The sequence below is a fragment of the Neolamprologus multifasciatus genome, chromosome 7 (genome assembly GCF_963576455.1).
Source record: "Neolamprologus multifasciatus chromosome 7, fNeoMul1.2, whole genome shotgun sequence".
NCBI classification, from domain to species: domain Eukaryota; kingdom Metazoa; phylum Chordata; class Actinopteri; order Cichliformes; family Cichlidae; genus Neolamprologus; species Neolamprologus multifasciatus.
This window is the reverse complement of record NC_140445.1, coordinates 34154849-34171125: the sequence shown is the minus strand read 5'-3', so window position 1 is coordinate 34171125 and position 16277 is coordinate 34154849. Positions and strand designations below refer to the sequence as shown.

The window sequence follows — 16277 nt, the reverse complement described above, 5'->3', positions numbered from 1 at the left end:
GAGTCGTGGTCACTTTTATAATCGCAGTTTGCTTTCTTAAAATTAGCGAAAGACTTGATCATCAGCAGCGTGTTTCTGAGTCTTTCATTCATTAAAAAAAAAATCTCAAGAAATAATCTCATCTACCCCGATTTTAAGACTCAGTTTCTCTCCCCCCCCCCCCCCCCCCCCCCCAAAGGTTTGTAGCTGTTTTTAATTATGTTAAACGTTAAAAACGTTTTATAGAGTTACAGGTGCAATAATAATAATCTCATTTTCACATTTTTTCATATATATAATGCAACATTAACTTTTAAAATGTAAAAAAAAAAAAGCTAAACTGATATCTGCATCTAAACAACAGGCACGAGTTTTGCTGCTGAGGGCTTAAATTCTATTTTCTGATCACATTCAGGTTTTATTTGTGTGAAGGGGAAAACGTACACCTGAAGAACAAAAAAAAAAATCAGCCATCATCTGACAAAGATTCAGGTTTTAACTTGGTGGCTTGTTACTCCTGGTTGTGCCAGAAACACCCAAACATTTTTTTTTTCCATATTTTAATGTCTCTTAAAGACTCCACTGTAGGTTATAAGCTCAGAGAGAGGTTATATATTTCTGTGTTGAAATTGTTTAGTCTGCGAAGCCACAGGGCTTGTGTGATGGACATGACCAGACAGCTGGATCTGCTCTGTGGGCGACAATGAGGACAACATTAGCTCTAATCAAATAATACCATTTATCAGTTTGTCCGTGCCCCCTATGGGCTGATATGAACCGGAACCTCTGATATTCCACTGGACAAGATAATAAAATAATCACTGCGTTCACACTCATTCCTGAAATATTCAGGATAAGTAAAGCAGCTCGGTATTTTTATCCATATCTTTGCTGTTATGATCATCAGCTTCCAATTCCCTTGTGATTCATGGACCCTCAATTGGCACTGACCCTCAGGGCAGTGACCGAGTGAAAATGAATGACAGAATGAAGAGGGCAACCATCTGGAAGGATCATGAGCACATGTATAGGATGCCTTCTTTCCACAAAAGGCCTTCAACCAGAGCGTGATGGAAAATTTATGCTTAGTTGGACAGAATGCATCTAAAATCAAGTTTAGCACAGGAGCATGTAGGATCATTTCTGTGCAACCGCCATGAATCTGCTTCCTTATTCCATTAGAATAGATGAGTTACAAAAATGTGATGTTTATTCATCAGTATAAAGTAGTTTATCAGTGCTAAGAAGGTTTTCAGACATACTGAAATGAAATACATGTGACATCATTTATAACTGCTCCTTAACTCTGCACACTCCATTTGAGTACATGATCCTGGCCACAATTATCGCCAACTGCATCGTCTTGGCCCTGGAGCAGCATCTACCCGCCGGTGACAAGACGCCCATGTCAGAGCGCCTGGTAAGTCCATCTCTTTAAGGTCGCATCCTTCACATGTTGATTTTCTGTCCCTTCCCCGGAGGTGCCAGATTTACAAAAATATTGGGCAACACTTTATTTTATTAATACTTTTATTAATACTTATTAATCTCCAGTTTACTGCTTATTGGTTTTACGTATTTATGCATGCTCAGTATTGGCCTTTCATGGCACTACTACAATCCTTATTAACAAATATAAGTCCATTCTCGTGGTAACCATCAAAAGTGATTCCTTCACTTGTATTTGACACTTTAATAACCTCCTTCACACTTTTGAAATTCACCATGGCACACTACTACTGCAGTTAGCAGCTCCTCTTCTTATGGGAGTTTCTGAAGTTGACAGAGTCTTCATTAATCCCATGCAAACGTACACCTATCTGGAACAACCCTGACATATTACAAAACAATAATATGATAAACTTTTCAGATTGGAATGGTAAAGGAATCAAATATGTAGAACATATACTAGAAGGAACAGAATTTATTTCATTTGACAGACTAGTTACACAATATGGGATCAACAAGAAAAGATTTTTAGAATATCAACAAATTAAATCCATAATAAAAAAGAAATTTAAACCGGGTCAAGTTGAACTACAAACACCACCAAGTGTGGTTCAATTTTTTACTCTTAAAACCCCCAAATTACTATCCAAAATATACAGAATGCTTTCTAAAACAGATGAATCAATATCACTTCCTATTGCAAAATGGGAAGCGGATTTATCAGTTAACTTAGACCAAAACTTCTGGTCTCAGATTTGCTTAAAAACCTTTCATCTAATCAGAAATCCCAGTCTTCAATTAATTCAATACAAAATACTACATAGAGTGCACTATACAGGTCATCGGATGTTCAAGATGGCTTTGCATCTACCAACAACTGCTCACACTGCCAAACCAATTCACCGGACAATTATATCCATGCTCTTTGGTTCTGTCCACCAGTTCAGAAGTTTTGGCGCGAGATATGTGAAGACTTATCAAAGTGTCTGAAATGTAACATTCCAACTTCCCCCTTAGTGTGTTTGTTGGGCAGCTTAGATAATGTCACTTCAGAAAAGAATATAGCCCATATGGTTTTCACTGCCCTATGCATAGCCAAGAAAACAGTCCTCATGAACTGGAAAAATAAAAACAATCTTAATTCTAACCAATATAGAAATTATCTATTAGATTACATTAGTCTTGATACAGCCTCTGCCACCACATCAGATCAATCGCTCTGGGCTCCTCTGATCAGCTCCATCACCTAGTGGGGGTGGGGGGTCATATTTTGGTCTCGCCTTCACTGTTGTGATTGGTGTGGGGGTAGGGTCAGGCTTAGGGCGTCGGGGGGTTCCCCGGGAGCATTTTCCTTGGGGGGCTCAACCCGGGGTAGCGGTCATGGCCAATTAGGGGCTCTGTTGGCTCTTAGGTGACGGTTTCCTCGTGGCTACGTGCAGCAGGGCTAGGGGAGGGTCTGTGCTGACGGACAGGGGTTACTGACCTGGTAGCCTGGCTGCCCCTGGGTGGGTCCGGGACGGGCGTGAGGTTCTGGGGGCGCTCCGGCTCTGGCCTGGGGCCCTGGCCGGGCCTCGGGGGCCTGGGTCCTGGTTGGTGTGTTGCCGGGGTTGTGGGCCGGTGGGTATATGGGGGCCCACCACTGGCGCAGGGCGCCGCCGGTGCGCCGAGCCACCTGGGGGGCTCTTCAACTGGTGGGGGGGGGGGGGGTTGTCACATCTTGCAGGAGCTTTCCTCTCTCAGGAACTCTCTCTGCAAGAGGGGGAGATACAGGAGAGATGGAGGAAGATCTCAGCCTGGGCGTCTATTGTCTTATGTAGTCTGGAAGATGAGTGGATGATGGGGTGGGTGCAGTTTTCTCTGTGGTGGGGTTGGGTGGACTGCCCCGGGCTCTGTGGGGCCGGGCGGCGCCGCTGCACTGGGCCCCGGTTCGGATGGGCCTGGGCCCCCCTTCCCTGGCAGGTCGCGGAGTATGGGGGTGCCTACTGGGGTCAGCGGGGGAGCTGGCCCCAGGGAGGGGTCACTTGCCCCTCCCTTCCTTCCCTCCCATCTCCAGCTGCCTCCCTCTTCCCGCTCCACCACAACCACCCACACATGCAGGGCCTTGGAGTAGGGGTGTGTCACCAGGGTGCAGAGGAGGTAGCTCCCCCCTCTGTCCCCTTCTGGCTGCCTCTGCCTCAATTTTCTCCCGCAACTTAGACATTCACATTACTCACACTCTCATTACACATACATATAGGATCTTGGGGGTGGGCACGCTACACGGAATCCCAATTACCATCAGGGTGTACACCTCACCCCTGGCGTCGTTGCCCACCTCTCAATTTTAAATACACGTAGACATTGAGGGCTAGCAGGAGGGACTATGCGCTTACCTGCTGCTCTCTGGCAGGTAGCTCCATGCCCTCCTGGGTTTTAAATGCACCTTAGAACACACATACATCAACACTACAATGAGCGGGTGGAGGGAGGTTAGGAGTCTTCTCTCACCCTCGTTCTCTGCGGTCTGCTGGAGCAGGGGGGCAAGGAGGAGGAGTTGGCCGTCCGACTGGGGTCCGGAATGTGGGGCCTCCCTGCTGCTGCGGAGTCGGGGCGGTCTGCTTCTCCCCACCGCAGGGAAAAGGGTAACACAACCTGGGTCTGGGTGCGGTTCCCCCCTCCAGGGGCAAGGGTACCTAGACCCGGTTTGTAGAGTACGCTTGGGGAGTGTGATTGTGTGTACAGCGTCTCTTTATGTCTGTCTCCACGTTGGTTGAGTGTGGAGTAAGTGCATATGAGAGCATGAGGGTGGGAATGGATGTTTGTATCTGTGTGGCCTGTATGTCTGTGTCCATATGTCAGGTTGGGTATCAGACGCCACCTCTCTGAGGACAGCTCAGGCCCTCCAAGGTTTGGAGGCCTATATCCCCCCACCACTTCCCCTCCCGGGGCGGACTCCCTCAGACATCGGTGCGTTGGTGGTTCTTTGTGTCCGGGGGTGGGCGTCCGGGTACACACCGGCTCACTCCTTGGCGGCTGCTTATCGGGGCCTGGAGCCTGGGGCTCGCTTGGGCCACTTCGGAGGTGGGGTGCCCCCGGCCTCTCGGCCTGGGGCTCGGTCACTCAGGCACAGCTGGCTGCCGGCGAAGCTCACGGGCACGTCACTGCAACCCCCCCTGGCTTCTGCTCCGTGGCTGCTGGGTGACCCCTCATCTGGGACTCCTCAGCTCTTTCTGGGACAGTGGCACGGCTGCCCCTCTGTTGGTCTTCCTTGGTCTCTTGTGTTCTGGGGGCCTCTGGATGTCTGGAGTTTTGATCTCCTCCATACCTGCTTCATGCCCTTGAGGACGGGGCAGTGGCCCCCCACACCCTCTAGCAGATCATTACATGAGGGAACCTTTTAAGAAAACAAGCGCGTCCATGCTCACAGGTGTACACACGGGTGATCACACACACAAACTACACCCTTTTTGGCTCCTACCTCAATGCACACTGTGCTGTCGATCTTACGTGCTGCACAATAATGTTTAATATTTAGTATTTACTGTCATATTCCCATATATCATTGTGATGTTGTTTATTGTATTACTTTCGTTTTCTTCTGCTTGTTTTCTTTTTTCTTTCTCAACAGGTGATCCAGGTGATCGATATATGTATTTTTTTTTTTTCTGCTTATTCTGTTGGTTTTTGTTTTTTGCCCTTCTCCCCCGTCCCTCTTCTCAACTGTTTTTCTTTCCCTCTTTCTTTCTCCCTTTTCTTTCCCCCAGTCAAGTCTGTCCCGTATTCAGCAAGTGAAAAAAAAACAAAGAATAAAAGGTGAATCAAATGGACCATTACGGCAAAGCTGGGATGGTCAATTTGGTAAAGAAAATCCGTTGGGCATCTTTCTTCGCCTTTAGACAATAATTCTGATGGCAAAAGAGCCAAACGGGACAGGCAAAAAAAGAAAAAAAAAAAAAAAAAAAAGAGTTCAACACAACCTGAATTATCTTAAGGCAGCTTTCTTGCAATTTCTTTAAGTAGTCTTCGGGAATAGTTCTCCAGGCTTCCTGATGGACATGACAGTCTCCACCATTTTTTACAGATGGCTGTAGACACTCTGTGTCATACCTTTCTCCTGACCTCCTCCATATATGATGACAGTGATTTGAACCAAAATGTTAAAATTTGGATTCATCACGCCAGAAGACACGTTGCCCCTGATTTTCAGTCCAGTTCTTGTGTAATTTTGCACACTTCAGCCTATTTACCCTTCCTTAATAATAGCTTCTCGACAGCTGCCATTCCTGTTTCTTAAGGGCCTGATTTCAGATACTTTTCATCTACTGCATAGGTTTTTTTTTTAGGACCTGACACTTCTTCTTTTGTCCTGCACTTGTCTGGTTTCCTCACTTTACTTAAGGACCCACTGCACACCATGTCACAATATGCCAAATTTTCAGCTAATAGCCTTGTCGGAATCACCCTCGCTATGTTATGCCTGTCAAACTGCTATCATGTTTTTTAGATCTGGCAAAAGAGATGGGAACAAATTATGTGTGTTTATGACAGGCTGCTAATAACAATGTGCCTGAAGAAACAGTTTAAAAAAAAAAAAAAAAAAAAAAAAAAAAAAAGCAGCTCCTCTTCTTATTGAGAGGCACAGTTTCCAGTCAGATTCAGTGAAAGAAAAAATTCACTAAAAGTGGCAATATGTTAAATTGAGGAAAGTAACACCCACAGTGAGATAGTTCTGCAATCATGGTGGAAAAAAAGAGAAATTAAGTCACGAGTGAGAAACTCAGCAGTTCCCTGTAGCCTTAGGGGGAGCAGTGCAGGTTTATGGAAACTGAGCTGTATCAGAAAACAGCGATAACCAATGTTTTCAAAATGCAACAGTTAGTCCTTGTTGAAAGACAGAGCAAGAGGGATTGGATTAGAAACAAATACATCAGAGGGACAGCTCGGGCTGAGCAGTTTGGAGAAGGATGAGGGGCAAAGCTAAGATGGTTTGGATGTGCACATGAGGGAGAGTGGAAATCAAAGGGTGTGGAAGATGGAGCTGCCAGGCAAGAGGAAAAGAAAAAGACCACAGATGAGGGTCACATATGTAGTGAAGGAGGACATGCGGAGTGTTGTGTGTGACAGAGGAGGCAAACGGCCTGCTGTGATGAACCCTAAAGTGAGCATCCCGGAAGGAAAGGCAGAAAAATGCTGAAATAATATATCCTACTGAACATCAAAATGGTTATCAGGTGGTTATTGATTAAAACAAAGCTCTTCATTATGGTCTAATAAATGATCCTGCACAATAAGCTATCAATAAGAGTAAGCAACTAGTTAATTAGCATCTTACCAAATATTGATCTGCACTTGTTTAATTACTTTTGTTCATTTGGTGGTTTAGCTGTGATTGGTTGTTTTTCCACCCTTTTTCTTCTTTTCTTCTTCCTCATCCTATCACAACTCCTGCTGCCATTCTCACATATGCAATTTAAACCAGCATTTGAACTCTGACAGTCACGTCGCAATGCTGACCAGTCAAAAGAGACACGAGAAACAAAAGAGACTGCTGCACAGCGAGGTCAAGTGTGATATATGCCGGGGACAGAAATTGTGCATGCATAGCTGCATGCTCCAGCACTTTGTTCCTCTTGAGTTTGAGGGTGCTGTGGCCGAGGGAATTTAGCCTTAAAATAGCAAGGCAAAGAGCGCTACGAAGAGCAACAGCTTGATGTGGAAAAAGTCAAAGAATTCCTCACATATTCATCCACCTTGCTGCTGTTGATGGTCGTGATGCTAATTCAGCAGCGAAGACGCGCACGAGGAAGTGATTAGAGTGGTTACAAAAGAAGGAAAACAAGCATCCTCTCGCTGCCTCCTCCACCTCGAGGATGTAATGCAACAAGATGCCTTTTAATTAGAACAAGGGATCAGGTTTTTCTTTTGTTGTTGTTTATGAAGCTCTGTCAATAGACCAGCAGGCATGCTGTAAGTGGAAGTGATGATAGAAATTATTCAGTGAGAGTACACCATTGCAGGGCTTTAATGCCATGATCCGCAGAGGATTCTTTAGCTGTTTTCAGAAGGCTTTTCTTTATGATTCCCAAAATTCCTCCCGCTATGTATGTAAAGATTTCAATTTCTTTATGTATGATTATTGTCCTTTTATAGGGCACTGGAATTATTATAATTAATAGCCTAGAAATCACTAATTTGTTCTTCATTTATAAAAAAAAAAACACCACCTCAGTAACTCTCATCCAACATACAGTGGGCAAAAAAGTATTTAGTCAGCCACCGATTGTGCAAGTTCCCCCACTTAAAATGATGACAGAGGTCAGTAATTTGCACCAGAGGTACACTTCAACTGTGAGAGACAGAATGTGAAAAAAAAATCCATGAATTCACATGGTAGGATTTGTAAAGAATTTATTCGTAAATCAGGGTGGAAAATAAGTATTTGGTCACCTCAAACAAGGAAAATCCCTGGCTCTCACAGACCTGTAACGTCTTCTGTAAGAAGCTTTTCTGTCCCCCACTCGTTACCTGTATGAATGGCACCTGTTTGACCTCATCATCTGTATAAAAGACACCTGTCCACAGCCTCAACCAGTCAGACTCCAAACTCCGCCATGGCCAAGACCAAAGAGCTTTCGAAGGACACCAGGAAAAGAATTGTAGACTTGCACCAGACTGGGAAGAGTGAATCTACAATAGGCAAGCAGCTTGGTGTGAAAAAATCAACTGTGGGAGCAATCATCAGAAAATGGAAGACATACAAGACCACTGATAATCTCCCTCGATCTGGGGCTCCACGCAAGATCTCATCCCGTGGGGTCAAAATGATCATGAGAACGGTGAGCAAAGATCCCAGAACCACACGGGGGGACCTGGTGAATGACCTGCAGAGAGCTGGGACCAAAGTAACAAAGGTCACCATCAGTAACACACTACAACGGCAGGGAATCAAATCCCGCAGTGCCAGACGTGTTCCGCTGCTGAAGCCAGTGCATGTCAGGCCCGTCTGAAGTTTGCCAGAGAGCACATGGATGATACAGCAGAGGATTGGGAGAATGTCATGTGGTCAGATGAAACCAAAGTAGAACTTTTTGGTATAAACTCAACTCGTCGTGTTTGGAGGAAGAAGAATACTGAGTTGCATCCCAAGAACACCATACCTACTGTGAAGCATGGGGGTGGAAACATCATGCTATGGGGCTGTTTTTCTGCCAAGGGGACAGGACGACTGATCCGTGTTAAGGACAGAATGAATGGGGCCAAGTATCGTGAGATTTTGAGCCAAAACCTCCTTCCATCAGTGAGAACTTTGAAGATGAAACGAGGCTGGGTCTTCCAACATGACAATGATCCAAAACACACCGCCCGGGCAACAAAGGAGTGGCTCCGTAAGAAGCATTTGAACAAAGTTCTTTTTCCTCTCTATCCTCTCCTACCTTTCCTCCTGGAGTGGCCTAGCAGTCTCAGACCTCAACCCATAGAAAATCTGTGGCGGGAGTTGAAAGTCCGTGTTGCTCGGCGACAGCCCCAAAACATCACTGCTCTTGAGAAGATCTGCATGGAGGAATGGGCCAAAATACCAGCTACTGTGTGTGCAAACCTGGTAAAGACCTATAGTAAACGTTTGACCTCTGTTAGTACAAGTATTGAGTTGTATTTTTGTTATTGACCCAATACTTATTTTCCACCCTGATTTACGAATAAATTCTTTACAAATCCTACCATGTGAATTCATGGATTTTTTTTTCACATTCTGTCTCTCACAGTTGAAGTGTACCTCTGGTGCAAATTACTGACCTCTGTCATCATTTTAAGTGGGGGAACTTGCACAATCGGTGGCTGACTAAATACTTTTTTGCCCCACTGTATCTATATCATGTGCTCCCTGTACTCACTCAGGGGGTATAGAAAAGGTCACCCTTCTTATAGTGCACGGGCCTGTCACACTGCTTTTATGTGATTATTTATGTTGGAGGCTGGGTGAGGCTGGGGGTTGGGGCACTGTCTGTCAGCTTGTAGCATGCTGGGAGCAAGAGAGAGAGAGATACAAAAAATGGAGGGGGGAGAGAAGGCGAAGTGTAGGCGTGAGATATCCTCTGCTCGTGCCCTGTGCGTCGCTTCAGGCTCTCTGAGATATTAATGGGGAGGCAAAGGCAAAGAGTGTCCTGCCACACAGGCCAGAGCTAGCTCCTTTACTTGCAGCACAGCCCAGGGTTAGCTCAACCACGTAGTGCAAATTATTCCGCTGTGACCCAGAGCTGCTTGTTTGACATGGTTCGAGAGTAGTGCAGTGCTCAAATAAACTGCCCAGTCATACGTGTTGCCATGTGAGTGCAAACATTTGGCCCGTGTCGGAGCACGTTCTCATCCCAGGCGTCCCTTACAGCCATTCTGCAACAGCAGCGTTAGATGCCAGGAGATAATAGCCGTCTCCTAAAGTTCAGTGCTCAGTGTGTGTCCTGTTTGGGAACTTTGTGCTTCCCAGTTTGATTTGCTTTGTTTTCACTTGCTGATTCATTTCCTTTTCCTTTACTTTGTACTTACACTTATTTTGTGAAAGTAGAAGGCTAAACTGTGTGGTGAGGTTTAGGAAAAAGCCATAGTGTTGTGACTTATACTGCCTGCTTTCATCTTAAGAGGGCCGGACCAGTGAAACGGCCCTTTCTGTTCATCTAAAGGAGTTTAACAGTTCACGGTGTTGTAGCATTTAATCCCTGAGATATCTTATGAGAAAAAGGAAGTCCAATGTCAACATTACCTCTCGTTTTTTCACATGACATTGACATGCTGCCGTATGAAAGAAAGAAATCTTTCAGCACTTCTAGCAAGCTGGCCTTATGTTTGACACCCCTAGTTTAGGTTAATAATACACAGCATTAATGAAGCATGCTGAAAAATGAAGTGCATTTACGTGTGACATTAAGCTGCTATTTACAAACATGTATAATTGACCAGCTGGATGTGAAACCAGTGGGACTATGGTTATAACCAGCATGTCATGACCTCGTGTCTGTGAGATTCCAGCAGCTGTGACAGAATGGCAGCATTTGACACCAGGAAATAAGAATGGGCGGTCACGCCACGTGGCCTCTTAAATGCCTTTCCATTTGCTCCAATGTGTTCTGACCACTGGCCCTATTTGTTGGTCCAACTGACTTTTGGCCTTGCTATCTCCAATTATTGTAATTGGTCCTGCCTGCCAGTGCGATGCTTCATTTTTGCGCTCCTGTTGTTGCTCTAAGCACCAGTTTGACTGTCCAAATGCTCCAGTTTTTGGCACTTCTGGCTGACACCTTAAAAACCTGGTTGGTTGCTTATATTTTCCCATGACACATGAGCAGGACATTTGAACAGTCCAAGCTCTTTTCTGGTTGGGTCAAGTTCTTCCCTGGAAGTTTCTAATGCTATGCTTGTGCCCAACTAACCTTCAACGACTGTCTATAAAAGACTCATGTAACTTAAAAGTCTTTAATCTGAGGTCTTATACCTGAATTTTTTCTCATGGTTAGCAGGGGGCAGTTCTGTAGATATCTATGGAAAAGTGGCTCAGCTGCTCATTTCATGATCCGTGATCTCAGTAAACACCTTTCTGATGTGGTTGTTGCTTCAATAGCTGGTTGTAAGTCTTAGTTAACATATCAGGATATTTCTTTTTGTAAATGTTCATCACAATAAGAGTAGAGACAAAGAATTTTACTTTCTTGTATTTTACACAATAAGGGCAAATAAAGCGCTCAGACTCCTTTCAGTTGGATCTGATTCTTTATTAGGAACCTCAAATGCTACACTTTAAGTACTTTAAGTGACCTTCTGGTCAGTCCCCACCTCACCTTTTCCTCTTTCTGCCCATCTACCAACATAATCGCAGCAAGATTTCCCTTCCCTATTTTTCTCTTATGTCATACAAGAAATGGCCAAGTGCCTTTGTTGTTGCTGCCTATCAGGCTAAGTACCTCAAATGCCTCTCTGGTCAGCCTAAGTGGCCATTTCTTAGAGCCAGATACTCTACCTGACCTCTAGTTTTGGTTTTGTTACCTCACTGGTGAGACAGAAAGGCCCTCTATTCCATTTAAAGTGCCCTGTTGCATGGCCTCAGCAGAGGTTGCCCTTTTTTGGAGTCACGCAGCACTGATGATATTTAATGTGACATTTTAACAGAACACACAGCTTGTTTAATTTTTTGTTTGCACACGTAGTTGTCTGCATTCAGTTGAAGCTCCATTTTTGTTTGAATGCATTAAATGTGCACGCCTGGGGCGCCATTAATTTACAATACCCCCATACGATCATCCTGCATTTGTGGATATTTGTTTTCCCAGTATTTACTGTCTTTTCATCCAAAAGAGAGCTTCAATTCCTGCATTTCTGCTCATGCCGGCATAAAAAGTGAAAGAAGTTTTTTCCCTCTCTTCTATTCACCCCTGCTCTTCGACTTAATGCTTCAGTAAACACTCTCCTACCTCCAACAAAAAGATATTCTTCTGCTGGTCTCATCCCCTCTCTGATTCTCTCTGTCTTTCTGCAGGACGACACAGAGCCCTACTTTATTGGAATATTCTGTTTTGAGGCCGCCATTAAGATCATCGCCCTGGGCTTCGCATTTCACAAAGGCTCCTACCTCCGCAATGGCTGGAATGTAATGGACTTCGTGGTCGTCCTCACGGGGTGAGTCCCTCGCCCGCTGGGTGTCAGCTGGAGATGGAAACATTGCAGTAAGAGTGGTTTCTTTTGTGCATATCTGTGAGCACCCTGAGAGGGAGTGTAGTGGAATCACCTCCTTCCAGTTAGATCATGTGCCCACAAGGATGTCTGTTATTCAACGAGTAACCCGAGCCTGTGAAAGGAGTGAAAGGAGTGCTTTAGTGTTTTAGCCTCTGTCCTTGAGTTCAACACTGTTCCTGGGCAACACCATACGGACGCCATGTCCTCGCAGAGCGGCTTCCATCTTTGTTTCTAACAATTTGAGGTTGCCTTCTTTTGATGTGTGATTTTAGGTGACATTAAGATATATAGTGTAAGCCAGACTGTGGGGCTGACATACCGCCTTAAGCTGTACAATATTCAATATTCTGCATGTTTCGCATTTTATCTAAGTTTCAGATTTAATTGCATGTCTGCACTGGAAGTTGTTAGCTAAGTGGGGCGCAGTGAGCTCTGTGACACATGCTTTTATTGTTGAAAGCTTTTCTTCCTCTTTTGAGCAGCTCTTGGTGGCTTCTCGGCAGGGAAGCCATTGAGGCTCTAGGCCTTTGCGGGATGTAATAGCCTGTGTTTCTTATCATCAGAGGGGAGCCATGAAGAGTCAGTGACAGGGAACACGGTCAAGCCAATAGTACTGAGTAGTTACTGCCAGGATTTCAAAGCTTAGGGCAGTACAGTACTCCCTTTTGATGATGTAAGAAGTCCTTACAGTGTAATACAGGAAAAGGGTGTAAGGATATTAATACGTTTCTAAGTTGGTGTTGTTTTTACTGTGGTCAGATACAAGAGTTTAGTCTTCAGGTTTACATGTCACAGTCATTACCTCTATTTCTTCAAAAGACATGAATCATAAAGTCCTTCTGAGCTGCTTACACATGGAAGCCACCTTTAATATGTCAAAGCTTGTCTTTAAGGGTGAAATGTTGTCTTTGGGACAAAGAGTCTGTCTTATACAGTATATATAAAGTAAAGTATACAGTATTTATGTATTTTTGGGGATTTTTGTGAGTGTTTCTTGGGGGGGGGCATTGTTATAATAAGGCAGATTAGTGTGATCAGTGTTGTGCAAGTTACTTTGAAAAAGTAATTAATTATAGTTACTAGTCACTTCTTCAGAAAAGTAACTGAGTTAGTAACTGAGTTACAATATTCTAAAAGTAATTAATTACTAGGAAAAGTAACTATTGTGTTACTTTAAAAAAAATGTTTAACCCTCTGGGGTCCAGGGTATAATTGGCCATTTTTAACTACTTTTGATTTCCCTCTACATTTCATCTTTAAAAACTATTCACTTTGCCTTGTTTTTCTATCATTCTTTTCAGCACAACCTCATGTGTCTGAATTTAGTTATGTTTTCATTTTGACATACTGTATTAACACAACTGATCTAAAATCAGACAGAAAACATAAAATCCGAGTAAAAAATATTTTTTTTACTGTAACAACCACAAACATGTTTACTGAATCATACTTCATAACTTTAAATGCAAATATAAATTGTCAATTTAAAAATCCTATGTACAAGTTTTGCAAACAACAAAGTTATTTGCAGCCATTTACCTTTTACATTTTTTTAAAATAACAATTTCAAACTATTTACAGAACAACCAGCTGTTCTGCATTTAATAAGATGCCACAAATTATTTGTGCCAATCCAAAAAAATAATTTCTGTCCCTTATAAAGGAGAACATCACAGCCTGATACCTGCAGGTCTGACAGCAGCAGGTGTGTCACTCCTGTTTTTTTTTTTTTACCTGGAGACAGCAGTCGCCTCATTGTTCTGACACACAACACAAAACTATTGCAACACTACACACTGACTACACAAGACAACACATTAACTACACACTCCAAACACTCTAAACTTCATAAATCTCTAAACTTCATAAATCTCTCACATCTCAAAACTTGCTCTCTCTCTTCTCTCTCTCTCTCTCTCTCTCTCTCTCTCTCTCTCTCTCTCATCATCACTCCTAAAACTTCCCCCTCTTCTTAAACAACCAAATGTCATGTTGCCATATCATTTTTTGACTGGTCGACATGGTGCATTTCTCCACCAACACGAAAGGGCAGGGTTTTGTTTTTTTTGTTGTTGTTTTTTGCTCATAAGCAGAGAGTGCTTGCTAGCTGTCCTTAGTAAACGCGACAAAAAAACACGCATATATTGTTTATCTTGACTCTGGTTTTACGTGGCCTATCAACACAATTTAAAAAACTATATCACCTTGTTGCTTTGTCATCTTGAAGTGGTCGTGTGATTGGCTTACCACGACTACTATATTTCTTCCTCAGTCAAACAGCAGCACTCATGCGATTGTTTTGCCCACTTAGCTCCAGGTGTTGTGTTAGAAAGTGATCGTCTGCAAGAAAATGATTGCTGCTTGCGGGAGCGCGAGCAGCTGCTCAAAGCTGTAGCGCACTGATTACTTGCAGCTACTTCGTGCAACTGGTATAAGATACTGTAAGCTGAAGACAGCTTCAACTGTCTGTTTGTTGAAAAATAGTAACATGACTGCACCGCATTTTCTTGTTAGTAACAGTAACGGCGTTGTAACGATAGGAATAGTAATTACTTTGATTACTCGTTACTGAAAAAAAGTAACGCCGTTACTTGTAACGCTTATTCCCATCACTGAGTGTGAATAATGCAAAGCTGCTCAAACAGAGTTCATGAGTAAAATGTGTTTTGGAGCTGGAAATGAGCAGAATAGATCGACTTGAATTAATGTCCTAACCAACTTCCTGTTTATGGAGCACAATAAAAACCCACAAACTGGCACAATGTAAACAATCGTGTGCCCTGTGGTTAGAGCCACTCAGTGCCAGAACATTTAGTGTTTTTATGAAACACATTTTAAAAAGTTTAACATTTTGCTGTAATTATTCCACCTAAAAGCGAGTAGGACACAATCTTTCATTAGGGGATTTGGTAATGCAGTAAGAAGTGTATTTCTACCATAAGGACACACATATTTATCCAAACACTGGAGTCCTCTGAGATAACATTGTTATGGTCCTGGCTCTGTTACCCAGTGATTTAGAGGTTGTTTTTTTTGGTAAATGTATATAAATCTGTTATTCTTGGGTTTCCTTGAGTTTATATTCATGTATCTTTTTGCTTAGTGCATTAATTCTGTTCTGCCCCCGTTGTGTCAAGTCTCCTTCAGTTTGGTTTCCTGTTTTCCTGGTAGTCCTTGTCCCATGTGTTTAGTGTACTGTTTTACTTTCCCCAGTCTTGTTTTAAGCTGAGTTTCAGGTGTGTTCCCACTCCCACATTTGGACCTGTTTCCATACTTCATTAGCCTGTATTCCCCAGTGTAGATTGCTCCTTGTTTCCAGTGTTCCCCTTGAGACTTTTGTTTCAACGACTGGTCTGGTAATGAACAGCTCACTTTAAGTTCACCTGTACCTGCCTCTATGCATCTGCACTTGTGTCCTCAACTCAACATGAAATCATAGCCTAACAAACATGTTACCCAGTGCTTGGAAAACCCCATCAATGTTGATATTGGAATGCATATGAAAGATGGATGTAGCCACTGTGACTTCACCCATTATTCTGTAAAGTGCCCATCAGTTTTTTTGCATTGTCGCCATTGTAAGCCAGAACTGACTGTGTTAGTGGAGTTACAGTGGAGTTTTAGGGTCATGGATTGCAAACCTGGAAAGACTCAGATGTCAGTAATGTACAGATAAAATATAAGAAGGTGAACTATGAAAATAGGAGCACAGATTTCTTTGATGGGCTTTTAAGTACAAATCACACAACAAGCCTTTTTTTGCCAGGTAAAGACAACGAAAATGCTCTCAAATGCATACATTTAAGACAAAATGCAATTTAAAAGGCAGATTTATGGAAAAACTGAATACACACGTTTGTCATGAAGGTGGAAATGAGTTGTGAATGTTGTAAACAAGTTGGACATTTTAATATGGAAACTGTGGGGAATGACTCACTTTTGGAACCAGCTTCATGTGACCATTGGAGAAATTGCAGTTTTTCAAATATGATATTGATCCATGTTGACTGGGTTACTAGTGACTCCCAGGAGGGAACAAATATTTGATTTTTGTCAGGTTAGAGTATCAATACAATGTCCCCAACCAGTAGTCATACAATATTAGAAACGCGCTGATAAATGCCTGTTTTGCTTTAATAAATGCATGCCCA

General features: G+C 43.2%; 1 protein-coding gene across 10 annotated transcripts in view; it reads left to right on the top strand.

Annotated features, from left to right (window-relative positions):
* Positions 1 to 1114: 1114 nt before the first annotated feature.
* The window catches only part of LOC146514633 (putative voltage-dependent N-type calcium channel subunit alpha-1B), a 239835-nt gene continuing 224672 nt past the window's right edge, over positions 1115 to 16277 (top strand). For 6 of the 10 annotated variants that reach the window (XM_085164860.1, XM_085164853.1, XM_085164856.1 and 3 more), the window contains exons 1-2: positions 1116 to 1399; positions 11930 to 12069. In XM_085164860.1, the coding sequence (XP_085020986.1) occupies positions 1307 to 1399; positions 11930 to 12069 (233 nt within the window). In that variant the 5' untranslated portion in view covers positions 1116 to 1306. Of the gene's footprint in view, positions 1400 to 11929; positions 12070 to 16277 lie in introns of all 10 variants that reach the window. The other 4 variants (XM_085164861.1, XM_085164857.1, XM_085164858.1 and 1 more) reach the window with 1 other exon arrangement.